General features: G+C 50.1%; 12 protein-coding genes across 12 annotated transcripts; 6 read left to right on the forward strand and 6 right to left on the reverse strand.

The window, feature by feature from the left end:
* Positions 1–1,227: 1,227 nt before the first annotated feature.
* CPAR01_12149 (uncharacterized protein) lies at positions 1,228–1,949 on the forward strand (the record flags this gene model as incomplete). Its single annotated transcript, XM_060496407.1, has 3 exons — positions 1,228–1,411; positions 1,466–1,782; positions 1,848–1,949. The coding sequence occupies 3 exons, from the start codon at positions 1,228–1,230 to the stop codon at positions 1,947–1,949; spliced, it is 603 nt and encodes a 200-aa protein (XP_060345192.1).
* A 605-nt stretch (positions 1,950–2,554) lies between these two features.
* Positions 2,555–3,979, reverse strand: CPAR01_12150 (uncharacterized protein; the record flags this gene model as incomplete). Its single annotated transcript, XM_060496408.1, has 1 exon — positions 2,555–3,979. The coding sequence occupies one exon, from the start codon at positions 3,977–3,979 to the stop codon at positions 2,555–2,557; it is 1,425 nt and encodes a 474-aa protein (XP_060345193.1).
* A 1,758-nt stretch (positions 3,980–5,737) lies between these two features.
* CPAR01_12151 (TfdA family Taurine catabolism dioxygenase TauD) lies at positions 5,738–7,176 on the reverse strand (the record flags this gene model as incomplete). Its single annotated transcript, XM_060496409.1, has 4 exons — positions 5,738–5,909; positions 5,988–6,293; positions 6,370–6,856; positions 6,921–7,176. The coding sequence occupies 4 exons, from the start codon at positions 7,174–7,176 to the stop codon at positions 5,738–5,740; spliced, it is 1,221 nt and encodes a 406-aa protein (XP_060345194.1).
* A 534-nt stretch (positions 7,177–7,710) lies between these two features.
* CPAR01_12152 (uncharacterized protein) lies at positions 7,711–9,586 on the reverse strand (the record flags this gene model as incomplete). The annotated part of the gene is made up of 4 exons (XM_060496410.1): positions 7,711–8,721; positions 8,787–9,220; positions 9,283–9,313; positions 9,371–9,586. The coding sequence occupies 4 exons, from the start codon at positions 9,584–9,586 to the stop codon at positions 7,711–7,713; spliced, it is 1,692 nt and encodes a 563-aa protein (XP_060345195.1).
* Positions 9,587–10,811: 1,225 nt separating this feature from the next.
* Positions 10,812–11,933, forward strand: CPAR01_12153 (uncharacterized protein; the record flags this gene model as incomplete). The annotated part of the gene is made up of 2 exons (XM_060496411.1): positions 10,812–11,362; positions 11,432–11,933. 2 exons carry the CDS (start codon positions 10,812–10,814, stop codon positions 11,931–11,933), a joined length of 1,053 nt encoding a protein of 350 aa, XP_060345196.1.
* A 417-nt stretch (positions 11,934–12,350) lies between these two features.
* Positions 12,351–12,622, forward strand: CPAR01_12154 (uncharacterized protein; the record flags this gene model as incomplete). The annotated part of the gene is made up of 2 exons (XM_060496412.1): positions 12,351–12,526; positions 12,595–12,622. 2 exons carry the CDS (start codon positions 12,351–12,353, stop codon positions 12,620–12,622), a joined length of 204 nt encoding a protein of 67 aa, XP_060345197.1.
* A 458-nt stretch (positions 12,623–13,080) lies between these two features.
* CPAR01_12155 (major royal jelly protein) lies at positions 13,081–14,457 on the forward strand (the record flags this gene model as incomplete). Its single annotated transcript, XM_060496413.1, has 3 exons — positions 13,081–13,219; positions 13,273–14,237; positions 14,302–14,457. 3 exons carry the CDS (start codon positions 13,081–13,083, stop codon positions 14,455–14,457), a joined length of 1,260 nt encoding a protein of 419 aa, XP_060345198.1.
* Positions 14,458–15,045: 588 nt separating this feature from the next.
* Positions 15,046–15,292, reverse strand: CPAR01_12156 (protein kinase; the record flags this gene model as incomplete). The annotated part of the gene is made up of 2 exons (XM_060496414.1): positions 15,046–15,105; positions 15,158–15,292. 2 exons carry the CDS (start codon positions 15,290–15,292, stop codon positions 15,046–15,048), a joined length of 195 nt encoding a protein of 64 aa, XP_060345199.1.
* Positions 15,293–16,099: 807 nt separating this feature from the next.
* CPAR01_12157 (uncharacterized protein) lies at positions 16,100–16,969 on the reverse strand (the record flags this gene model as incomplete). Its single annotated transcript, XM_060496415.1, has 1 exon — positions 16,100–16,969. One exon carries the CDS (start codon positions 16,967–16,969, stop codon positions 16,100–16,102), a length of 870 nt encoding a protein of 289 aa, XP_060345200.1.
* A 2,473-nt stretch (positions 16,970–19,442) lies between these two features.
* Positions 19,443–19,981, reverse strand: CPAR01_12158 (uncharacterized protein; the record flags this gene model as incomplete). The annotated part of the gene is made up of 2 exons (XM_060496416.1): positions 19,443–19,683; positions 19,758–19,981. 2 exons carry the CDS (start codon positions 19,979–19,981, stop codon positions 19,443–19,445), a joined length of 465 nt encoding a protein of 154 aa, XP_060345201.1.
* Positions 19,982–20,807: 826 nt separating this feature from the next.
* Positions 20,808–21,620, forward strand: CPAR01_12159 (iron/manganese superoxide dismutase; the record flags this gene model as incomplete). The annotated part of the gene is made up of 4 exons (XM_060496417.1): positions 20,808–20,855; positions 20,910–20,962; positions 21,031–21,433; positions 21,498–21,620. The coding sequence occupies 4 exons, from the start codon at positions 20,808–20,810 to the stop codon at positions 21,618–21,620; spliced, it is 627 nt and encodes a 208-aa protein (XP_060345202.1).
* A 2,286-nt stretch (positions 21,621–23,906) lies between these two features.
* Positions 23,907–25,641, forward strand: CPAR01_12160 (uncharacterized protein; the record flags this gene model as incomplete). Its single annotated transcript, XM_060496418.1, has 3 exons — positions 23,907–23,947; positions 23,998–24,399; positions 24,450–25,641. The coding sequence occupies 3 exons, from the start codon at positions 23,907–23,909 to the stop codon at positions 25,639–25,641; spliced, it is 1,635 nt and encodes a 544-aa protein (XP_060345203.1).
* Positions 25,642–26,180: the final 539 nt, after the last annotated feature.

A 26,180-nucleotide genomic window follows, 5' to 3' on the forward strand; every position in this document is an offset into this window, starting at 1 on the left:
TTTGATGCAAAAGCTCGAAGCCATGACTTCACCCATTCAATTGTACTCGCATCTACTTATTTCAGGCCAGCCTGAGAGGTTCAACCTTCCTCAGCAACATTGCAAGTATTGGAGAGACTGGATATGAGCACGGGTTGCTTTGCTAATTCCCCGGAATATTGATATATCCCCGAAGGTTTGTGCTTGTTCTGGAACGTTTCCTCATGTATCAGACTCAGTCGCATCTCCATGCCTCAATGTGCTTGTCCCCGCATTCTGCCAAAGTGTTTCCAGCTTCGTAATACATAGCAATACGAGATGAACACTCAGCTTGAATTAGTACAGTCAAGCACTCGACTAGGGATTCTCGCTCCTCGAAAGACCTTCGGGTTCTGGCACTGCCTCACGCAGCAAACACACTTCGCATGCGGTGGTTCGACAGCTGTTACTTGCATAAGGACCCCTTTTTCTTAGACCTGGCCTAGTCAACCTTTTGTTCGCTGGGCTGACGGCTTGGATTCATGCAGGCCTCCAAGCACGTTGCCGAGTGAATTAGACTTTCGGCTTGGTGGAGGGGGCATAAATCACGGATCAGACGAAAAACCGAGACCGTCTCGTCAAAACCCGCCGGCCCGTCCTCCGCCGCCGTGGCAGCGACTGTACCCCACACTGGCCTGACCCCCGGTTCCCGGCTCCGCCTTGGTTTCACTTCCTGGGTTGAAGCATTCACGATACGGCATACACGCGGTTGGTTTACCATGCAACATACCTAGTGGGCACCGCCAATCAGCTGTTGGACCCTGAGAGCCGTCCCTAGTTGCCGGTGGTATTATCCGCGACGAGAGGGGGTTCGAGGTTAGCTGATCTGGGGTCGGTCGGCGACGTACTGGTGGCTCTCGGCTTTTGCCAAGGGGGGGGGCTTCTAAGACGCAACTCGTCTGACGGCGCCTGGCTGCTGTCATGCCGCACCGCCGGGATTTCCGGGTGCAGGATGCGGTCTGTGTCGGGGTCGATGGTTAACTGACTACTGTCTTGATTCAGCAAGGTCTTTGATACATGAATGAACCCCTCTCGAAAGTCATAAAAACCTCGTGTTGACCGCATCCATCAACCGACGTCAAGCTAGCACAGAATCAATATTTCATCGAAACAAAAGACAACCATATCACCGTAGACCGGTTAGCGCCAAAACACACCACGAAATCAATTCCATCGTCTCTACTAGCCCCGAACATAAAAACAGCCAAAATGCCTTTCCTCGTTGTCGTCACCCCTAACATTCCTGCCGACAAGAAGGATGAGTTCCTCGGAGCATGGCCGCAGGTCAAGGAAGATATTGCGAAGCAGTCAGGCGTTATTGGAGTAGCTGGTGGACATGTCATCAACGAAAACGGAACACCTGTGACAGACTTCAAATTTTTGCAAACGATAAGTGAGATCCTCCTCTGAAGTCAAGTTATTTGGCAGTACCTAAATCTCTTCGTAGCTTTCGAGTCCGCGGCAGATGACAAGGCGTTTGCCGATTCGGCGTGGATCAAAGAGCGTGAAGAGCAGTTCAAGGCTAGTCCCGGCGGCGAGCCTCGAGTCAAAAAGTTCGAGACTGGTCCGCTTCCCGGTGAAAAGCCCAAGACATTTACTCAGTTCTGCTTCATTGATGTTGCCGACGAGAGTAAGCATGAGGAAGCGAAGCAGGCCTGGATGGACCTAGTTGCTTCCCTCGGCCAGACCGTCCACTTTGGAGGAAAGAGTGTCGATGGAGGTCAGTCAACTGGCTTGGGTATCTTGGGATGGGACAGTGATGAGGTAAGCCTTCCATCTGATTGCTACGGTCTTAGGTTACATGTGTTCACTGCTAACACCTGCGCCAGGAAGCAAAGGCTGCTTGGACCAAGCCGGAGGCACAGGCGGCGCTGCAAAAGTACCAAAGTTTTGGAAAGAGCATTGGCGTCATGGTAAAGCTGGATGTATAGATCAGGCATTCCTGACATATGGTAACCTTCAAAGCTGAAGTATCATTATTACGAAATGTGGGAAGACTCTGCTTGTGCTCTGATATGTCAATGTTTGAGTTAATACCATGTACCTTAGTATAAGGTACTAGTGTATTGATCATATCACACAAGCAGAACTTTAGTGCAATTGCAACGTCAGCTTTTGACTTTCAGTAGACAATTTCACTGCACTAATCATCCTAAAGCGTGTGGGAAGAGTAAGATCATTGTCAATATCGAGATGTGTTCCAATGTGGTTGAACAATTAATTTTCCCTTCTAGCAAATTCGTGGTAGAAAGGTGGCAGCTCCCCTATCCCTCTTCACTGCACGTACTTGACCACAGCGTTTGTGTAGAATATGTCATCATAAATGCCTCAAGCCCGTTCAAGACTAAATTGAATTTGATAATTATGCTTCATCATCTTGTCATATTATTCTCATCAGGAGGATAACTGGCCCACGGCCGGTCAAGATACTGAGTAAGTACATGGTGGCGAAAGCGGTTCGGACATTTACAGCCCTATATTACGACGCAAAGCTTCGATGCTATATGAGTAGGTAGTTGAAGCGAGCAATTGATCATCAGCCAGCCTCTTTTGCAGCAGACCCCAACAAATCGTCTCCCCAGTTTGGAAACGCTTCCTGATGACAATTGCGTATGCGGTCTTCAACTTTCTCTGTAATTATTTCCCTCCAATCCATGCCCGTCTCCCACGCTTTGTTGCAAGACCCACGCCGAAGGAGCCGGCGATCATGAACGATGCCCCAGATCACCGTTTCCAGGTAGGGAAATTCCACATTTGCCATAGCCTTAGCTAAAGACCTTAGGTTCTCCTCTCCATAGTTACCCCAGCCATCAATATGAAGCTGCCGTAAGCATTGAGGCAAAAAGTTCGGTAGAAGCTGCAAGTCCGCCTCCATTTCTTGTATCGTGCCTCCGTCCCTCCGATGCGGCCAGATCATATAGCCATCAAGGTTGATGGATTCGAGAGCCTTGAAACCGGCCAGAGAGGTCATTGAGTATGGCCGGCTTGGATCCGTTCGCAAATCATCACTTGCAATGCTCTCCCCAAACCGATTGATCACAGTGAGATGTTGAAGAGTCTCCTGGTGATTATGGAGGGCGTCTTGGATCTCTCTGGGCGTGGGAGAGTGCAAGTTGCTGGTCAAGTAGCTGAAATGTGTCAGGGACGGTAGGCGATCCATTAATTTAGGCAACATTTCCTTCCAAGACCCTTCCATGCGGAGGTGCAGCCACCTGAGCAATGGCAACTTCGGAAGACCCTCCAGCCCTCCAGCAGAACATGACAACACCTCGAGATTCGGTGCACTGTCTATGAGTAGTCGTTCAATGGGATCAGGAACCGGGTGACAAAGATTCTCATCTTTATGGTTGTCCTCAAGACACGTGTCGTCGCTATGTCTCTCAGTCTCCAGCTCCATGTGTCGTACCTGGCCCAGCAGTATTTTTGACTCATTTAGTTTGGGCCTCCATTTATTGATCCATTTTCTCAACGGGTAAAAGATCCACCAACGTGGTACGCACAAGCTGACGTTCTGGAGATTCGGCGTCATAATCAATAAGAATTGGATTAGAATCTCAGGGAGAAGATCGTGGTCCAAGCCGGTGGGATTGATATCTAGACCTGTTTTTTTCGATAATCGCGTAACTTGACTGATCTCTTCCTGAGTTGCACATTCTAACGAAGGTGAACAGATAATACATTTCTCTTCAAATGCATTGATATCGATGGACTTGAGGCAAGAAGAAAGATGGGCGTCTTCGTTGATCGTTTTCAGTAACTGGAACAACCGAGGTATCAAGTTTGTTTCTTCGCTTGTCCAGTTCATGGTGCTCATGGTGCAGTGGTGTAAGAAAACGTGAAAAAGAATTGGCTGAGCAATTTGGCGTAGTGACCGTGATGTGAGGCATAGATTGCGTAGTCCAAGCCGTTCTCCGTCGTCTTCTGTCAAGCTGACGGCGGCGCTCGGCTCGTCGAGCTGCATTTTGTGCTGTCGACAATGACAGCAGAGTGAGGTGCAAATCTGGTCGAGAATCTCGACTGGTAGATCTGTGAGGGAAGCCATTGAGATGGTTTGTATTTTCGCCACAAGTGAATTGGGAATTGAGCAGATTGAAAAAAAGGACTTGTTCTTGATATGAATCTTGATACTGGAGCGGTGTTTTGGGTGCTATCACCACCGTCCAGATGGTTGTCGTTGTCGTTGTTGTTGCTGTGACCACAAAAGTGGCGTGATAATTTCCACCTCGTTCAGGCAGATTTCGTTGAGGTTGGAAGTTTGGAAATTCTTGGCATGTTGGTGACTCATACATGACTGTTGAAATCAAATAGCCAACGCTGCTCATAAAAGGCTCTTTTGTTTAGCCGAGGCTCGCTTGAAGCCCCTGCAAATTGAACCTCTTCTAATGTTGGTATCGATGTTGGCCCTCATCAGCGACGGCAATCCCATCCCGTTTACCTTGCTCTCCCTGCCAACCTAACTCTAGAAAGTTGGGCGGCTAACAACCCGGCAAGCTCACCGATAGCGTTGACATAGCTGAAGGAGAGCAAGACTGATTGTACGGCAAATGACATGGGGAAGAAATGTTTCGGTCGAGCATAAGCTTGTTCGAAAAACAAGACCTCTAAGCCGCTGCGATTAGGGACGTAGCTTGCAAGCTCCACGTACATGCTTAGCCCTGCCAGAGCCATCAATATTCCGATTGTTCAGCAGATAAAGGCAAGGCTGACATAACCGGTGCCGTTCAGGATCGATGCAGCTATGCTAAGTCGTCAGTTCATGTTACAGTGAGTCATTGAATCTGATGCAGCATGTGAAGCGGACGAGTCGAAGACATTCTGGTGCCAATCATCTGGTTGACTTTAAGAAATATCACCGTAAGTGCACTCTATGTGATAACCTGATGGCGACTGCTTCTAAACTGGTGTTTCTACTGCCTTCTGGTAAGCGGCCTTCGACCCGTTGCCTCCCTTTGCAAGCGTATGGGCAAGATCTCCATCCCGTTCAATGGAGTGTCCCGAGTCTCAAGCCTCTAAGTCGGGCTGTCAATCGCCCACAAGGCTTTATGTCAACTCTATCAAAGAAATAATAGTAGCAGCATTTGCGGTGAAGAAGAAAATCCAACCAAAACTTGGGGCTTCCAGGCTGTTATCCTTGGTTTATTGTTGTGCGGTTTATTACTTGAATTCTTCCTCCTTCGGTTGCAATACTAGTTTCAAAGGTATGCGATGCTCTCAGGAATAGCATCAAATATCCCGGAGACCCAGGCCTGCCTTTCTTATGGCTTGTGCTTTATTGCTGTTCACAAAGTGTTACGATAGCCCTCCTATGTCAGCAAGCAGCACACAATGCTGACTGGCTATCGCGAACAATGCTGCAGTCCTCATCACATCTGGGATGGATTGCAGGGGGTATAGCTATGAGGAAGATAGCCAACTAGGTATGATTGAAAATGTACCTCTGCTTTTTTGCTCGTGAATAGGCCTCTCGCTGTTCCGGGAACCAATTCTTACTCTCCATCCTGGCACGTCCTTTGCCCAAGCCCCAGCCAACACCGGGCCGACCATATTTTTCCGGGATCCCATTTTCATAAATTTAGGATGCACCTCTAGAGAAATAGCAATTCATTGGTTGGGCCGATTTGGAAGCGTTGAGTTCATGGGCGCGTTGCCCAGATGCGACTTCCAGAAGCCAAAGCGGCATACATTCTTGACAGCCTAGACTGAGCTACGGATAACTGATTTATGACCTTCCCTTACTCTTGTTTCCTTCGCTACGGATGAATGGCTCTAGAGGGAATATCTGAGCTTCTGGAGTAATGCCATCGTACAATTGAGCCCATCTTTCTTTCAATGGCTCTGGCGTCTCCCAGCCATACTCTGGATCGCGCAACCACTGTCGTAGCAGATGACGCCTATGGCAGTTGAAAATCAACCAGTCAACACGATACCCTTCTTGAATCCACCAGTAAATAGTGGAGGCATGAACTTACTGTTGCTCTTGAGTATCGGTGAAGCCATCACGAGCATGGAAGATACCCATGTTATTGGCGTACTGAATGTCGCCTTTTTGGAAATCCAGGTTGACGGCAAACTTTTCACCAAGATAATGAAGAGTATCAAGTGCTTCCGCTTGTGCCTCGGAGATCGGTGGGATCTCGTCACTTCGGGGAAGCGCACCGTAACCGACAAAGTATCGACGAGCGTATTGTACAGCTAAGCGCTCAGGCGTCTTTGAAGTCGCAGGTTGGTAGTGCACCAGAGGTCGGGAAGTGAAAGACTTCTCGGGCTTGCCGAAACTAGCAATGATACACATCGTTAGCCGATACTCATCTCGTTACATCAATCCATTCTCGTTAGTATGCAGCTACTTACACCTCAAACTGCCAGTCTTGCGTGAGGGTGTGGATGAGATCAGGACGCGTACTAGCGATCTCATTGTAAACCCTCGCAATGCTTGCCAATTTGCTCGTGCCGCCCTCCGCAGCAGTGGAGAGAGCAAACAGAGAGACAATGTCTCCGGCATCCGTATGAAATACTTGCTTGTCCGCAGTGTAGGCAGGACTGCCAATCTGGCCCTTGTCCTTCGTCAAAGTCAAGTCTTTGATATGAGTGAGAACTACATCGGCTGGCTTCCCGTCGTATTGCCTGTCCTGGCGACCTCGTTGAGGTGCGATATGTGAAGACAAGCCTGCGTAAATGATGATGTTATCTTCTCTTGTGTGCTCATCCACACGAAGGCCGCGGATGACGAAGAATCCGTGCCCATTGTGCAACTCGTATGAGAGCTTTCGAAGCTCGGGATGAAGCTTGGGCAGGGGAAAGTTTTCCTGATTGATGTGGCCAAGCGGCAGATTCAGCGCTTCGTGGATAGATCAGCTCTAGGTTGCTATCTTGCGGGTTGCATGTGAGGTAATCCATCATACCTCTGAAGTGAGAGAGCGCTGCGTCAAGTTCGTCAAGCTGTTCTGTTGTGAGGGCATATGTCCAATCATACTCGTTGGCTAGTGTTGCTCCCTCCCAGACAATATCGCTCGTGAACTTCTGCGGAAGACCCTCAGGCAGGTGTTTGGGAAGACCAGGCTCCTGAACTCGGCGGGCAGTCCGAGCCTGAAATTTCTGATAGTCTGGGGCATACTGGATGTCCGGCTGCACTGGACGGGTCAAAGTGACGGTGGCCATAGTGGTATACAAGGTGTGCCAGATTTCTTCTGCGACGGCTGAAAGCACAGAAACTCTGCCCTATCTGAAGATGCTGCTCAATCGGCTGGTCAACGCTGAGTTAGTTCGTTAGCTCTGGTGAGATTGAGCCTCTTACCTTATGCCTAGACAGCAGATATCAAGACCGCTGGCTGTTCCGGTTTCGCTGCGGTGATGGCGACATTGCTCTCCCCAATGTCGTGCCGCGGAGAAAGTGGAGTAATCAATGCTTGTTGAAATGGCTCACGAATAGCCGATCGTCTGATGACCACCACTATCGCCCCTCACGTGAAAGTATAGGAACACTCGAAGTAGTGGATTCCTATTACCTATTCCCGTAGACATGCATGACTTTTCATTAACAATAAGACATATACAGTTGCGTACAGGCGTTGGGGCCTAGAGAATAGTATACCTCAATTCAGATTGATTACTGCTGCCTATAAACGATAGTACCTACTCCGATGACACAAGAGGATTCGCTGTCAAATACTTGGTACACAAAGGGCCGCAATTTCACTTTGACTTTGCATTGTTGTTCCTCCTCCACTCCTCGCCCATTTCCTTCACCTCCCTGTTCGCCTTCAGAATTTGATCGCGGGCCCCCAGCCAAGCCTTCCGGCCCCGCCCCGTCTCGAAAAGCCGGTAGACCGCCGGTGAATCGGCACCGTCCATGAGCAAGTTGTAGAACTTTCGGTCGCTCCACCAAAGCTTCCAAGCCTCCATACTGAAACAGCCAACCCTCTCCGTTACCCCGGTTCCTGCAACTTTGTTCAACCATGTGTAGGTGTCGCTGCCGAACATCCTAAACCCCAGGTGGGGTAGCGGCCCGCGTCCAAGGGTATCCACAACGGTGTCGTAGTGTCTGTTGATGTCTTTTGTCATCAAGTCGGGGGAGGGAAGAGGGACTTTTCCGCTCCAGAGGCTAGCGAGCGCCATCGTGACGAGGTCATTGAACACAAATGGCGCCTTCAGGATGAAGAAGTGGCCGATGAACGCAAGTGATTCAGGATACTCCTCTGACAGAAACCCTCGATACAAGCGAGCGAATTGGACATGAGGGTCCTTGAATCGAGTTGCGTTGATGCGCTCAAAATGATCGGGAGCTTTTGCAGGGTCGGTAGGGTCACCCGGGCCTTTGATGACCGAGAAATCGTACTCATATCCCGTGCAGATGATTATGGCATCAATATCGTCTAGAACTGTACCATCTGTGAAAGTGACCGACTTGGGCCCAGTAACTCCCTTCACCCCAGGAACAGTACGAGTGATACCGTCCCTCAAGTTCTCAGCGAGGTCATTTGATAGAACCGGAATCCGATGCTCTGCGCTTGCGAGAACCCGGGGAGCCACAAACGACGGATGTTTGCTGAGCCAGGGATATGCTTTCCTTCGGGCGCTATCCAAAGCGTTTGTGAAGAACATGGCGCAAGCCCTAGGCCACCAATCACCTAGACTTCGGAAGATTGTGAGGGCACGGCGCGTCATGCTGTGGTCAAAAGCGTTACCCCGGACCATTTTTGGGACCTGTGATCGCATTCAGAACCATACCCTTACAAGCTAGAATCACATTCGAGAGTCCGGCAACTTACCAGATAGAACTGCTGACGATGACTGATTGTGATTGAGCGAGCGTTTGCCTTCTTGAGAAACGACTGCGTGTCAGCACTTGTAGCCCCAATCCCGATAAGCAAAACATTTTTGCCCGAGTATCTGTATGGGTCCTTGAATTCAATAGAGTGCTTGGCCTCTCCCTCGAACTTTTCAATGCCTTTGATATCTGGCATCATTGGAGTGTTGACGATTCCAGTGGCCAGCACAACTCGATCGAACACATGCTTCTGAAGGCCAGTCTCCATGCCTGGGAGTGTGTTATGCGTATGTATGACCCATTTCCCGTTGACATCATCTCGTTCTACTTTGCTGACTTTGGTGGAGAACTTGATATGAGGCAGAAGGTCAAATTCCTTTGCGTAAGCTTCGAGGTATCGTTCAATACTTTTCGCTGTGGGGTGTGTTGCATCATCTAAAGCCACATGGCAACGTTAGCAACGATCATACCCATGCGGTGTAGGTGAAGTATTTTACCATCCGCGAAGGGGAAGTCTGTGATGTGCGCCTAATATTTGCATGAGTATCTGACGTCACTAATGCAGAAAAGTCAAGCCTTGCTCACCATCTGTTTTGAGGTGTTGAAAGATGTCATTGGAAGTGCGGTGACTTGATCTGGTCTGGGTGAGAAGTGCCATAGCCCACCGAGGTGATCATTTTGCTCAAACGCGGTTACTTCTAGGTCTTGCTCCTTGAGGTTCTTTATTGCGAGAAGTCCCAATGCCCCGGTGCCGACAACCCCGACGTGGCCACCCACGGGCTTCGAGTCGTCGTTCGCCATGTGGAGGAGAGAAAGGTCTTTCGTGATGCTGAGGAGGAAAAGCGGAAATGTCTCCAATTGTGTTCCCCAAATGCTTCCAATTTACAGAGTGCAGGTAGGAAGGGCACATCCTCTTATTAGGTTAAAATATCGCCTACCTTTGCAAGCTATGAGAGATACTTAATGCCACGCTAACCCGGCGGAGACATTTAATCTGACATCAGCACAGCCCGGTGAGATTTACCCGTCGTTGATTGGGGATCTTCACCAAGCGGAGGATTGAGAAGGAATCCACCCACCTCAGGAGATCCCAACGTGCAAATCAGCTCTACTCCCTGGCCTGAGCTGCCCAGCTGGAGCTACAAGGTATAGGAAAGTGATGGGAGACCAGTGCGCCACGGGTTTTAGTGCAGTGCAAGTAGGATTTCCGTCCATTATCGTGTAGGTAGGGTGTGCCATGATCATTGGCGTTATGCCTAGAGCATCGGTAAAGCTTTGTCCAAATGGCATCCAATAAATGACCAAGTCCCAAAGTGGATCCAAGCTAGCTTGACGTTTGCCATGTTCCGCATACTTGCTGTTTCTCAGTACCTATGTTGCAACAGTTGGAGAGAGCAGATTCTGCCAAACTCGGTGTAGACACTCCATAGACGACTGATGAAGCCAGGCCCTTCACGACATTGGTAAAACACTTGTCGACTTCAGGTCGGGCAGTGGACAAAATCAGAAGCATTTGGGGAATGCTTTCCTCTATCGACGTCATGACGAGAACTCTTTAGGGAGGCTTGCAGTCAGCCGGTTGCAGCTTGGGCTGGCTGAGGTGGTAAAACTCTTGTCAGTTGCACGTAATTACTTTTGCACCACCGAAGTAGAACCCAGTATTTGGAAACAGTCATTGGCATTGGTTTTCTAAGTCCGGTTGACTGAAATGGCTACAGCATCTATATCTGGCACCAAGAAACCAACGCGGAAATTATCCCGAGCAAGGCGGATGTTGGCCCGAACTGACCAAAGCCCGACAAAGTGGTTCCCGCCGATAGATCCACATTCGACTGTTGGTTGGTTGTGACTCACAATTTGGGGTGTTAATGCACGGTTGGGGAAGTCTCTCTTAACTAACCATGAACTCCGTACCTGTGTTGACGGAGAGGGGTCCGCCCCAACCACATTCATCGCAGCATTTTGCTCCTCTCATTTACATGTCAGAAGTAGTTCTAAAACGCAGGCTCCAAGCCAATTGAAAGCTATGGCATCTGCTATCATGGATCACCCCGTGGTGGGCTTGTTGAAGTCGCTCATGTCAATCGTGAGCACCAGCGAACTTGAGGAAAGCATTGGTGTCTTCCTAGAACATCATCTTCATTCGCTAGGATACACTGTCGAGCGAATACCCATTTCACCAGAATCGTCTCGCCATAATGTCTACGCATACCTTGGCTCTTCGCGCAAGACACGGGTACTTCTCACAGCCCATATGGACACTGTACCACCGCATATTCCGCTAACGATCGACGGGGATATCATCCGGGGAAGAGGCTCGTCCGACGACCTTGGCCCGTTGGCAGCCGAGATCTTAGCTGCAGAAGAACTGAGAAAGGAAGCCAAGATACAGGAGGAAGGAGATATTGCCTTGTTGTTTGTTGTCGGTGAAGAAAACGGCGGTCACGGAATGATCGCTGCGAATGACATGGGCTTAAAGTGGGAATCTGGCATCTTTGCTGAACCGACTGAGAGCAAACTTGCAAAAGGTCACAAGGGGCAGGTGGCATTTGAAGTGATCGCCAACGGCGTCGCTTGGTAAGTCAACCCTTCTCAACCGCGAAGAGATCGTATTCGTCCAAAAGCACTACTAAAGCCAAGATGTAGTCACTCTGGATACCCCCATCTCGGCAAAAGCGCAACTTCTGCATTGCTGGCGGTGTTGAATGACCTCTCCGCAGCAACTTGGCCCGAATCCGACCTCCTCGGCCCTTCCACCTTCAACATCGGAACTATCGAGGGAGGCGAGAAACATAACATCGTCGCCCCGTCAGCCAAGGCACTATGCGAGGTTCGCATGGTTTCCGACCTGCCCGGCATCAAAGCCAAGGTTGCCGAGATCGTTTCACGACACCCAGACGTGGAGTTGAAGTTTGTTTTTGAGTACCCCGAAGCGCTACTGCAGTGGGAGATTGACGGCTTTGATGCGGCTCCCGTGGCTTTCGGGACTGACGTACCTCGACTCAAGGCGGAGTACTGCGACAACAGGGTGCTGTACGGTCCAGGAACTATCCTGGTAGCTCACGGGCCCGACGAGTTCATCCGTGTGCCGGAGTTGATTGAAAGCATAGAGGGATACAAAAAGTTGGTGCTTCACTTTCTCAAGTAGGAAAATTGAAGGCCGAAACATTACTCCTGAGGCGTGTGGGGTAACGTGAGACAATGTTGTCGGTTGACTGTGGAACACAGGGGGGAAGGTTTGATACTCGCGATGTGCTCGTATTGACAGCCGAGTGGGATGTGACCGGGGTGTTCGTCTCAACTGTACCCTGACATCGTCTCATCTCGACCAAAAGAATTGATCGCTCCTTTTAAGCTTGAATTGCCCAAAGTCACATTAAAAGCGCGACGGGCCTTTCATCTTTGGAATATTGTCTCGTCACTTCCTGCAAGCGGGCTTTTCATTTCACAAACAAAAACATTTCATCGCTCCTGGCTGGCCAGATCTAAGCATACCAGTACCTTACATCACAACACACTCATTCAACTTGGTAATTCTTGCAGCTCTCAAAGCACCACCTCCAAGATGAAGTTCTCCCTTATCATCGTTGCTCTCAGCAGCTTCATGGCATCTGCCATTGCTGCACCGGCCAAAAGCGTTCCGGCCAAGGATAATAGCGGAGGCAGAGTCGTACTTGATGGTGCTCAGTGCAGTCCCGTTCAGGGACGTTTAGTGTGTGATGATGGTTTCGGCAACACATTGTAAGAACATCGACCCACTAGACGAGAAGTGCCTTTGAACTTTCCTCTAACCACCTTATTTCCATCAGCTTCGCGGACGACCCTTTCTCGTCATAGTGCACAATAACCAGGCAGCAAACATGTTTTCCAACGGGCACTCATTACCTGCAATCCCACGGACACGCTCTTCGCGCGCCGATTTGGGATACTGAAATCCTAGCTTCCCCGCAGGATGAGCTCATGGAGTGGTAGCGCCAACAATTAGTGCCACGGCAGTGGTGGTTAGCGACTAAATACAGGCAATTAAGCGAGTGTCCGCATGCGAACTCTGGAGAATTGCGAGTCGAGGAATGAGAAAATTGACCACTCACGCTGAATTTTGGCGCTTTGCAATCCTCAAGGTGATGTGAACAGACGTGGATGCATGCGTCATGGATCCAATGGGTCACGAAGTCTCCGAGGTGAGGGAGTGCATATAAGCAATAGTCATTTTGATTTACTGCCCCAAAACGCGTTGCGCCCCGTGAGCTCTCACTTGAGAACAGCAGCAGGTCTAGTTCAAGCTTTCAGCAGCCATGATTTCTCTCAAGTTGACATTGGTCGCAACTCTGGCTAGTCTTTTTTCAGCGAGAGCACAGAACCTCATCTTTGATTCTGGACGAAGTGGTCCGTCCCTCGAAGTCGTTCATCTGTACAACGACCAGTGGCCCACGGGTAATGTCACAAAGTCAAGAAAACTCGCGCGTTACGCTCATATACTTGAATAGGCGTTGCCGTATCGTCAACTGGACGGAGATTTTCAAATTACCCCGGTGGTCTGGACCCAAATAACACAAATGATGGTACCAACGGCAAGTACACGGTTGCCGAGCTCTTTGAAAACAATATCGAGAAGCCGTACCCAAGTGCTGAGTTCAACAATCCACCTGGCGGCGCAATCAACTTCACCACTACTCCTCCAACGGGCGCGAACTACAAGAACTACCTGATTGGTGTTCAAAGCGTGGTCATTGACAGTGCGGATCGTCTTTGGATTCTAGATACTGGCAGGGTCTTGACACCTCAGGGCGTTCTCGTCCCTGCCAGCGTCGGTGGCGCAAAGCTAGTCGGTGTCAATCTGACCACAAATTCGGTCATCAAAACTATCGTCTTTCCCAATACTGTCGCCTACCCGGATACATACCTGAACGACGTGCGATTTGACCTGGATCCTAGTCTAACCAGCAGCGGGGAAGGTGTTGCTTACATCACGGACTCTTCGAGCGAGGGCCGGACAGGCTTGATCGTTGTCGATCTCGGATCTGGTGCATCCTGGAGGCACCTTGACGGAAGTCCTTACGTGCAAGGCGACCGACAGTTTCTCGCATTTGTCTGGGGCCGTGAGCTCTACGCGAACCAGGCAGGCAATCGAGCCGGTCATTTGACCTTTGGTGCTGATGGAATCGCTCTCGGCAAAGATGGCAAGACGTTGTACTTTGGTGGCGTTGGCAACCGATACCTGTACAGTATCCCCACGGAACGTCTACGAGACAATGGTCCAACATCAGAGATACGAGCTCAAGCAGCAGTTGTGACGGAGAGTCAGAGGGGTCTTTCTGACGGCTTTGAGACGGACACGAATGGATTCATTTACCACGGGAATTTCGAGCAAAACGCAATCAACTTCTTCAACCCCGAGAATGGGACTGATCAGGTATTTTTGCGAGATCCGAGAATCAACTGGGCCGACACGGTAAGCTCCAGCTGTTTCTAAATTCCATCATGGACATATTTGGTTGACTGAGGCGGAATTCAAGTTCTCTGTTGCCACAGATGGCTATATCTACTTCACAAACAATCAGCTGGCATTCGGCCCGGCGGTCTATCCCGGGACAGACACAAGACAGCGTCCTTTTGGGTTGCTGAGGGCTAAACTTCCGAACAATGGCACCAAGGTTGGGTCTAAGATGTAGATGAAGATGAACTAGTTATGGAAAATGTGAGTAGGGGCGAAGAATCCAGTGTTAGTATATCGAGCTTGGTCCCGGGCATGCATCAAAATTCAACCTAGTTGAGGCAATGTGTCGTGGCCAAGCGAGAACATGGTACACTTTGACAATCGTTGAACTGAGTTCTACAGGTCCCTCCGTGACCCAGGACTTCTAAGTTGAGCGGGATGTTCGTGTTGGTTCTCGGGGCCAAGCACCATTCCCAGTTTGTAGCAACTCCGACCAATCCGTCGCTGTCATATGTACACTTGACATGGCCGGCACGACTTTTGAACGGTATTGAATTAGCCCATGACTTGAAAGCGTGTTCCATTCGCAAAGTGATAAAGAGTGTGCAATGAGCGGGCAGTTACAAGGAAGCCCCGACGAAATCACTAATGATGATTTGGCATTCACACTACGCCGGGAAAGCTCACAATCAAAATTCCGTGCTTCGTGACGTACGCAAAACGGGCCTTAGCCCAGACCAATGACTCATATTCCAGTATCTCTATGTCTGACGACGTCATTTCATTCAACATATCCCTCTCCAAGCTCAGTGCCACGCCCAGACTATTGACAGTTTGCTCCTCCAACGACGTTATGACATTTCTGACTGCCGCAGTCCATGTACTAGAGAAAGGGTAAGCATCTGGTACTGACGACTTTGGATAAGATTGCTCACATCGAAGACGTTGTTTCTTGCAAGGTTACAGAATTTGATTCTGTTGCCGTCACAAACTTGGAGCTCGGTACCGACGCAGGACTGGGCGGATGCAACCGCAGCAAAGAAGAAGGAAATTGCCGTAATGAACTTCATGGTTGCGACAGAGGCCAAACGCTGATGCTCGATTGAGAGATTTGATGTACCTAATTACGATTCCGTTGCGTGTTGCAGATATCTCAGGAGCACTCGGGTGTTCGCGAAGTCGTTGCTAAAGTTGGGAACACGCAAAACAGGTCGAAATTCCGGCGCGTCACTGGCTTTTTATCAAGCTCCAATTTCCCCCTTTTCTACTCTTTAAATATACAATTCCCCGTGAAAGCTTCTTGACTCAGTATGATGAGTCTGTGCAGTCTCTGGTACAATAAGCTGGATGGGTTTTGTGCAAATATGTAGTGGACTACACACTTTATTAAGGTTTCCGACTAAATCTAAAACATCTGCCCGTTATTTTTTACCACGGCGAGTCCGCGATCTCAGTTGGCACTTTCATACAAGAGGAGTCACATTAGCCACGTGCACAGATCTGTACCATGACATACGTCCAGACTATCAACACCAGTATGAGGCAGTCCGGTGAGGACATGTCTGTACTCGTGGAATCTGATGTAACGAATTGCGAATTTTGTACACAATTATCAACCGAGAGCAATTACACGATTCTACGTCAACGAGCATCACGGCAGCGGAAACACTGGGCGCGGAAGACTTTGCAAATAATCTTTAAGGATTGTGTATTTGTACATCTATAATGTACAGGGAGTATTTAACATTATCATAATGAGTGTCTAGTTTTGGATACCTTCTCTATGCTTCGTATCATATGCCTCGGTGTATCGTATCGTCAAATCAATAGTCGCTAAAATCGATGAATGCAGTTTTTATATGAGATTTTTCAGCCACTTAGTAGGTGTAAACCTGCTCGGGGCCGAGGTTGCCGAATTGGCCGGAGCCAAAGGGGCTGGAAGGAGCAGTGGTGACAGGCTTGCCGTTGATGTCAGAGACACCGAACCATGCAAGCTCCTTGCCGTTGACGACGGTGACGACGGCGAAAGCAGGGGCAGGGTTGGCAACGTAGCCCCAAGAGACCTTGAAGTTGGAGCCGGAAGTGCAGGGCTGGTCGGACCAGCTCTCGGTGGCCGCGTTGGAGCCGGGCATGCGGATGACGGTGCAGCGCTCAGTCTTTCCGTCAGCCTCGATGGCGAAGTTGTAGTCGCAGCCGTCGTTCTTCTCGCCGCAGTAGCGGGTCATGTCCTTGATCGTCCACTTCTTGCCTTCAACTGCCTTGGGGTTGGGGTAGGCGGGGGCGCTTCCGCCGGATCCGGAGGTGGGTGCAGGAGTGGGCACAGCGGTGGCGGACAAGGTCGGGTAGGTGAAGTAGGAGGAGGGGCAGGAACCGGGGTGAGCAGGGTTGCAGCCACCCGGGATTCCGGAGATGGAAGTGAAGGTTGGCGCGGGAGCGGCGGTAGCAGTGGCAGTAGTGTAGGTGAAGTAGGAGGAGGGGCAAGATCCGGGATGAGCCGGATTGCAGCCGCCGGGGATGCCGGTAGAGGTGGGCTTGGGGAGGTTGGCTGTCGCGGAGGCACAGTACTCGCGGTTGCGAGCGTTATCCTCACCGACGCAGGCCGTCAAAGTGCATGAGCAGGCAACCTCTGGGGTACCGGCGGCGATGCAGGCCTTGTAGGCGTCCTGGCAGGCGTCCTGGCGGGCATTGAGAGGAGCCGCGACGGCGGCGGAGGCCATGGCCAAAGCGAAGACGATCTTGTTCATCATATTGATTGAAGATAAGATGAATGTGATTGAAAGATGCCGAGGATGTCAATTGTAGATATGAATGGCTGTAGATAAAATGGAGGTTAATGATGTTGCTGATGTTGTTGATGAAGCTGAGTGTGATGAGGAGGATTACAACATTTCAGCAGCGATGTTGCAATGGTTATATACAGGTTACTCGAAGCATCGTAAGACTCTCAAAGTCGATCTCTCCGCCTCTCTTCTGGAGACAAACTTCAACATCTCGTGTTCGCCTGTGTGCGAGAGGCTCGTCAGTGGAGCCGAAAGGGCGGGAAAATTGTTCTAAGTTGTTCGTATTGACTAGCAACCCACCTCGCCTTAGCCGTTCGCCCCGGCAACTAACCCGTTAAAGTTGACAGCTCAATATCTCCACGGTCCTCATGATCTCATGGCTCAGCTAGCGTCTAGAGGACCCCATATTTGTGGCAGGGGCTTAACAACCCATCGGGCTGTCTTTCAGTTCCCAACCAGGCCGAACCTCACCAGAATGGGAAGAGGCTCTTTGAAGACAGAGTTTGTTTGACGTCAGAAACATGCTGAAAATAGACCCTGGCTTTCCAGCTTGGGACACGGCGAGGAAGCGTGCCAATCAGCCCACTAGAGACCCTCTTGTCTTTGACCAAGACCGGGTTAGTCGGTTGCTGCCGAACGGCCGATCAATCCAGCTCCGCTGTCCGCCAGCCTCTTGGCCCGGGTCGCTGAACCGATGGAAAGAAAATGCTAACCGTGAAGCTCTGCCCAACCATTGATTTTGCCTCCCTCCCCCACGAGTCAAGCTATGCTACGTTGCTCCCCGAGAACCAAGAATAGCCGAGACTAACCTTAGGGTCGGGACTACTCCGCAAGCCCCTTCTCTATGTAAAAGGCTGAATACCTTCGGCTTTTGACTTCACCCAACTAGAGACATCGGGTCTCACATTAGCTCAGCAGTGCCGAACTGGCTTGGCAGAATCATCAAGCAAAATAGTTTTCGCTTATCACCATCTGGTTTTCCATTTGCATTCTTCGGTTCAAAGTGGAGACACTAGACCAGACGCTGTCATCGACTTTGCAGAAGCGTCTCGTGCTTCAAAAATCTCATCGAGAACGTTTGTAGCAAAGGCGAATTTTTCCGGGGGTTTGCCGAATAATTTTGCTAGACGAAGTATGAGGGGATTTCGTATCACGGTTTCGTACCTCGTATTGATCGTCACCTCACATCGTATTCGTTTTGGCAGCTAGAAGTTAGCATGCTAGAAGTTAGCATGCTAGAAGTTAGCATACGGAACGTGGCAAGGCCTTCTGGCGTCTCTTGCAATGTGTTTTTATTAGTCATTCCAATAACACCAACGCGTCTTTGGATATTGGGCAACCTGGAATATGATGTAGCTTTGTCGCATGATGTCACGATGTCTCGCCAATACGTCCAGGTACCACTTGCCGGGGCATTCTTTTCTTCAAATGTCCTCTCTTATTGATTTATTTCCACAACGGGTGATGTATTATGTCTGTAAAATCAACCCAATTGGATGTTGAGTATTGACTCCGTATAGGTAGTCGGCGCCGTTTCTGAGGCCGTCGACAACACGGCGTAGATCGTCGTCACCGCTGATAGTTTATATAATTCTAACCTTGAGAGTATTGCTGCCAGAAGATCTGTAGTACTCAATCTCTTCCAGTTTATTTCAACATGTGCAGTGCGAAGTCGTATCCAAGGTCCTCACTCATGTACTCATCGTACTGAAAGGTCCAGTGCTTACTTATGAAGCTACCACTGTATGTCATGGTTTCTCGGACATTCCTGTCACCGACAATGGTCGAAGGTGTAGCAAGATGCCTATCCCATCAGCCGTTTAACACCGCTCTCGATTGCGAGGTCATGTTCCTCCACATACTAATGCATCTTGAAAATAGAGCTTCGGCGTTCTTGGCCCTGTGTGAGTCAAGTATTGTAAGGATTATCAATCATCATTATGAAGCAAGAGATCAACTTGAATAGCAGATGGGTAGGACAATAGTTAGCTTAAACGGTCCCTACGAAGGTGTCTTGGTACTTAAAAGCCCAAACGGCTCTGGAGACTTGCAGGAGGGCTTTTCTACTCTTACAGGGCGATGATTCCCATGGTGGTCAAATGCAGTCGCGTGTACACGCGCGAGGATGTTTCGGTAAGTGAGGTAAGGCCATTGAATGAAGAGAATCGCGAGTAAATTGGAAACACAGATGGGTGTGTCGTATGTCTCGTGAATCGATGTGTCTAAATTCGAGTGTGCGGAGACACAGAGTGCATGGACTTTGTGACTCAAATATAGAGATGCACTCATTTTGCTAACGGACATAAGAATCATGCTCGGGATTACAAGTCTAAGGTAGTCCACGAACTAAAACCATGAATGAATATTGAACGCCAATATCGCTCAAACGCCAAATGCCATGCTAAAATAGGTTCCTCAAGTCAGATGCGATCTACTGCTTTCACGACGCGTGGACAAAATTGAAGCCAACGATGCCCTCGGCGCATGCATGATCCATTCCTGTCCCTGGAAAGACAGAAACTCTACGGCCAATGATGCCATCATCGCCGACTTCCAGCGAGACTGGCCTTTTCAACGCCAACTCCAGTATAGAACCGTTGTCGAGGATCGAGGCACCGGAGAAGGCGAAGCGTTCGAACAAGCCGCAATCTTCAAGTTTACGAGTGAGGTCACCGGACTGACTGTTAAGAAAAGCTTTGTTAATGCCTGATGCTACTCAACCCCACCTAGCGACGTTCAGGTCAGCATTACTTACTGTATCACGACAATCATCTCGGACAACGACTGTAAATCGCAACCTTCGCCGCCTGTGATTCGTGCATGGGTCGCCAAAGAGCATCCCGGTTGACCAGGCGTATGAAAAGCGAGGTCTCCGCGAAGGCGCTGTTTCGGCGTTGTCGGGCTGTGCTGGCTGCAAGGTTGGTTGAGAACAGCCAAAGCGCCGCCTCGGGGCTTGGTGCAGGTATCTGGGCCGCACATGGTGAGATGTGAATGAGTTGTGAGTATGGCTAGCAAGTCGGTGGATGCTGTTGGAAGGCCGACTTGTGAGAATTGGAACAACTGTACAAACCAGCAACTCGAAAGGTAGAGCCTTCGCGATGCTTTAAACATCTCGATTGATCCTAATAACTCCCTCAAGGTGCTCAATCTGTCTCTCTATCCCTGTCATCCCAAAACGAGAGTGAACGGGTCGCGGACCGGGGGGTAACTAACAATAAGTTGGCCAATCATAGCACATCGCTGACCCCAACTTTGGGACTGGAGGGCCCTGCACGGGTTTCCTGGTGAGCAAGTTAGAGCAATATTGATCATGTTTAAGCCGGTCTGCGCTACATACACATATCGCCGCGACTTACATACTGTTGACTTTACTAAAAAACACATCGAAGTTGACAACAGTCCTCTCGAAGATGTATCTTGACGAGGACTGAATCTCGAGGCATATGGGCTGGTGGAGATGCCCGAATCGTCGGTGGGCGTTAGCACCATGACCCACGCAATGTCGGAATGGAGCCGGTCAATGAGACGGAGGAAGGGCAGCCATCAAGGTGTTCATCACATCCTCGGCCTCAACGGACATGGAAAAGGCGAGTCTTATTGCCAAGATGATGAAATGTGCTCACTTCTACCCCTCATTTGGACCGGTTGTATGTCTTTGCCGGCGGGAGTGACTCTGGATTCTAAGTCCTTACCCCTCGAAACCCTTTCCCATTGACTCAACTTCATCTACACACAGTTCCAAGACCTCACGATATTCGCTGCACAGCCTAGCTAACCAGACCACACCGGCATCAATATTTTCACAATGACCAGCGCGCAGTACACGCTACCTAAGCTTCCCTACGCTTACGATGTTAGTTTCCCATCACTGCTCGATAGAGCCGCTATATGCTAATCTCATCCGCAGGCTCTCGAGCCTCACATCTCGGCTCAAATCATGGAGCTACATCACAGCAAACAGTAAGCCGCATTGTGCCGGGGAGAAACGGAGTATGCGTCACCAAGGTACTAATCATTGAGTTAAACAGTCACCAAACATACGTCACGAACTTGAACAAAGCCATAGAGACCTACAACGCGAACCCTCTCCAAAGTCGATTCACGGTCCTCGCAGCCCTCAACTTTCACGGCGGTGGCCACATCAACCACTCTCTCTTCTGGGAGAACCTCTCCCCAGCTTCAAGCCCGGATGCTTCGCCTGATGCGGCACCGAAGCTGATCGCCGAGGTTACTCGTATCTGGGGTAGCCTTGATCAATTCAAAGCGGCCTTTAATGCCGCTCTGCTTGGTATCACCGGCAGCGGCTGGGGTTGGCTGGTCAAGGACGATGTCACAGGCCTCAGCATCGTTACCACCAAGGACCAGGACCCCGTCACCAAGGGTGTGCCCATCTTTGGTGTCGACATGTGGGAGCACGCGTACTACCTACAGGTTCGTCCCCACGGATGAGAACATGTGCTTGAGACTCTAGTAGACTAATCAAGGAGAGTGATAGTATCTTAATGGAAAGGCGGCATACGTGGAGAATATCTGGAACGTCATTAACTGGAAGACCTCAGAGCTCAGGTTCTCGGGCAGTCGAGATGATGCATTCAAGGCATTAAAGGCGGTCCTCTGAGAACAGTATGTTGGGATGGAGATTATCCAGAGAGTATCCAGAAATTTGAGGTGCGGGACTATGAATAGACTGCACATCTTTATCCCAAAGTTGTTTGCTCGCAAGACGAAGAGGCGAGGGTACCCTCCCAGGGTGCAGTGCGAGACAGTTGCATCACGCACTTGATCTTTCATCTATTCCAGCGGGACCTGCCACAACCAAATCAAGCGGCTGGGCGTGTCGAGGAGAATTGAATCGCACACATAGGTGCCGCGATTGTGGCCACCTTACGACTCCTTACCCGGCCGTGTAACCTGCAACTGTGGAAGAGCTTGGCAATGATTCCTCTCGCAGAGCTTAAGACAGTCTCAGATACGTGTTTTTGCTCTGTATGTGAACATTACTTTACTCTACACAGAGTGCCAATTTAGTCGCATTGTACGAGGATCAATGATTCATGGCCCCCGTCCTCGGTGATGTGGCGCACAACCGTAACTTCGAACGCCTTTGGCCACGCGTGCCACGCAGCGAGGTGATACCGTAGCCTGGACAGGTCGGGGCAAGGTTTGGTCAAACAAAACATCCCGTGCAGATCAAGGTGTGTTGTAGAGGGACTATCCCCCAAATCCAGTACAGCCGCTCGCCCAAATCTCCGAGTACCAACAAGGACAAACATCAACGGGTGTGAGACGGCCCACACAACCCGGGATGAAGTGCAAACAAGACGTGAAGCTCTGCTGATCCTTCCAAAGTAACAAAGATGACTCCCGCCTTCGGCCGATTAGAAAACTTCCGACTTTTCTGTTGCAACGGAAACTTCTAGACAAAAGTGCTTCCTTCATCCTTCCCGCCGCAGAAATCGCACATACTCCCGCAATCAACATGTGACAAGAATGTCAAGTTTACGGGATCTGATTGTACGTGTTGCTCATCTGCAGGATGCACCTCCCCGGTATAACTACCTTACAAGTAGAATGAACTGTTTCTGTGAATCCGGTCCCTAAATGGGGTTTATGTGTAGGTGCATTCTCTGGTCCTGCAACCAAGGACACAGGCTCTAAACTTCTTTTTATTATGAAGGGAACAGATGTTGTCTGTTTGGTCCCACCCCTGATCGGTCGGAAACCCGCAGCTACGTCAATGCAGGCATGCACACACCCGACGCGTGCATTGGCGTCGGTGTTACACCATCTTGTTGGAAGCCAGAAAGCAAAAAAGTCCCTCCCTACCGTAGTATCTCATGCGTGATGAAAAAGTACGAGATCTGTCGTGCTGGAGCATCCTTAGAGAATAGTGATTCCAGGCTATTTGAAAAGCTCGAAGCTTCAAACATTCTACAATTCGGGGCGAAGAGGATGTCAGATTCTCGTACATGTGCACTCCAGAACACGCAGATCACAAAATCGTATTCCGATGCTCCAACCTTAAGGCCGGGATAACGCGAATTTGCACTTCTTGCCTATTTTGCTCGTTTGAAGTTATTTGACTATGTGGGTTGTCTGCTGGAGATTGTGTGGGACGGACACCTGCAGCCGCAACGAGGGCATCTGCAGCCGTGCTCATTCACACGACTCTGTTTTCTCGCCGCTCTTGTTTGCCTACCAAGATTTCCCGTCGAATCTGAAAGGCAGGGGCATTAATCTTGTCTTCCGAATTCTACCCGCAAACGAACACTGCATCCTGAAGTGCCAGCTCTGGAGCGCATCCAAGCTATGTAGCATCACACGTTGTAGCCGTTACTTGAGATTGCTAAATTATATGGCTTTCCTTGCCAAAAATCCCATCTGTTTTCGGCTCAAATTATCACTCGTGAAGTTCAAATGGTTTTGTCAAACAATCCTGACGGTCTGGCTCAGATGAGATCAGGTACCCATCCCCTTGACCCATGTGGCAACGACGCATCTCGAACGTTGCGGCTTGTGCGATCTCGCTTCAAACAACCACGAGGGCAAGCCTCTAACTTCTGTTTAGCTCGGAAATTAAATAGGGAGATACTTGAATCCATCGCTGTGTTGTTGGCTCTCAGCGGCGCCCTGCATGAAAAGCCTCGCCGAAGGACGGTCTAGGCCGGGGTAACGGCTTCCGTGACGAGGATGTCTACCGGCCCTCCCGTCGGCGTTGCAATCGAGAATGCTCTGAAATATATGCTGTGTCATTTAGCATTGGTGTACATAAGATGGGCTTCTTGATATAAAGCTGTCTGGACAGACGTAATGGTGTACTGGAGTTTCGCTTCTCATCTCAAACCCGCAAGCACCAGCTGTTGCAACGCCACACTCGTTTGATATCCCGAACCCCCTGCCAGTCATGGTCCCTGTCGCACTTTACTTCGTCCTTTTAGGTCTTAGGTGAGGATTCAATCATATATTTCTCGACCATTGCTGACCCGACTTGGCAGTGCCTCTTTGGTAAACGCCATCCCTCCCAACGCCAACAACTACCTCATCCCGCATCCTCCGGCGACGGTCACTGTCACTGCTTGTGGCTCTCAGTGTGCCAGTACCGTGACTCTCACAGAGATCTTGACTGTGACGTCTCCGTACATTCACACTTGCGAGCCTTCTAGTACGGGCATTCCAGGAAGCTTGAGCTCTAAGACCTTGTCGTCCAGCATTCTAATTCCTGCGTCTACGTCCCTCCGTCACACCAACTCGTCCCCCTACGTTAGCTCTAGCAGTTCTTCTGAAGTCACCGGAGCAGTGTCATCATGGACTCCAACTACGGGAGTCACTTTCTCCTCCCAGCTGCCTAGTGCTGGCACCCCGAGCTCCTCTCCAACCTGGGCCACCAATACTACGTCGTAAGTTGACATTCTTTCGCAATTTCCATTGATATTAATTGATATCCCAGAACCCTCAGCCTTCCCAGCTCTTCCAGTCATGGCGGCACTGCCGGCACAAGTGTTATCACTGGCTCCCCCTCGAGCCTCTGGACGAACTCTACCCGCACTCATATTACTCGCACCGTTACCAAGACCATCCGCACCACTGACACAGACTCGTCCACTTCTTCAAAAGTTACGACTCAAAGCATCCCAAGCATCCCCACGATCAGCATTCCTCCTCTGCCGTCTCTTTCCACACGATCCAAGTCGAGTATCGCCCCCCCCATTTCCTATTCGTTGACCACCCTCACCACCACATCAGTCTTCAACACCACTGTCTCCTCTCAGCATCCCGGAGCATCCACACCCCCTCTCTCCACTTCTCATACCACGAAGAGGACTACAGTTGTCGTCACCCTCACGAAGACCGTACCTCTCAGCACCGGGACTGCCTCCTCGTCGACTAGTCGCGGTACAGGAGTCTCCAGTGGCTTTCCATCTGTTTCATCACCAACCTCCATTCGGCTTTCCACCACGCTCGGCTACCCTACCACCACCGCCCCCAGCTTGTCCAACACTACTCCTACCTCTCTCGGGAGCAGCGCTGCCTCTTCTATATCCAAGGAACCTTGCACAACTCACGAGGAATCCACTTCCACGTCTGTGTCGTCGTATCTTTCCGTTCCCTCCACTTCTGCACCGGGATTCACAATCTCCAGCGCTCTGGCCACTCTCGTCACACCCACAGGTACAGCAACTCTGAGCAGCGTTTCTGGCGGATACGACTACCTTCCCTCCACTCAGGAGTCCACCGCATCGCCGGAAACTACTGTAGGCAGCGCCAAGCCTACACTCGTCTCTAGCAGCACTTCGGATATCCCTGGAGGCTACGACACCTATTACCCAGCTTCAAGCTCAACCTTGGGTACCACCATCTCGAGTGCTCTTCCAACTCTGATTAGCTCAACTGCCAGCAGCATCCCTGGTGGTTACGACTATCCTCCCTCTTCATCTTCCCAGTCGTCCCAGGAGTCGAGTTCGACCAAGTATCTCGGCACCACCGTGGCCAGTGCTCGACCGTCCCTGGTGAGCCCCTCCATTTCAGAGGTATCGCCCACCCCGACGACCTTTGAGACTCGCAAGTCTGATGAATACACTTCGGCGTCGACCATCTACGGTGGATATGAATTCGGCCGTCGTCGGGCTCCGAGAATGTAGTTTCCGTCTTGTACAAAATTACGACACTCTTGGTGTGAACGTCCAGTTTAGTCTGGCTTGATAGACTGATATGAGGGGTCTTGGGGGCTGGAGTACAAAGCTGGTGTTTCTCTTCTTGACTTTCGTTTAGACTTCTTCTATGTAAGGGCATTTCCAAATATCATGGCACGAAATGGACAGCAAAAGTTGAATGGGACCAACTACGTAATCACTCGGCTGATACCGAATATTAAATATTTGGTGTTACACGAGCAGTGCTGAATGTGAGAGATGGATTAAACCCAGTTTTGATTCTTGGAACAACACAGCTACTTTATTTTTGTGCTACATCTACGTCTGATCCGTCAACGATTCGCTTTTGAACATCACTTTCACGTAGCTTTAGTGTTCGTGAAAAGGATTAAGTAATTGGATAGGTGACTCAGACGTCATGGGGCGTCGTAGGCACCATTGGAATGTTTCGCGTCACTTGATTTCTGCACATAAGGTTCAGTCAAATAACATTCACGCAAACGGGCAAATATACAAGTAGGTGCAGG

The sequence above is a fragment of the Colletotrichum paranaense genome (genome assembly GCF_030867605.1).
Source record: "Colletotrichum paranaense strain IMI 384185 chromosome Unknown Scaffold_10.1, whole genome shotgun sequence".
Lineage (NCBI taxonomy): Eukaryota > Fungi > Ascomycota > Sordariomycetes > Glomerellales > Glomerellaceae > Colletotrichum > Colletotrichum paranaense.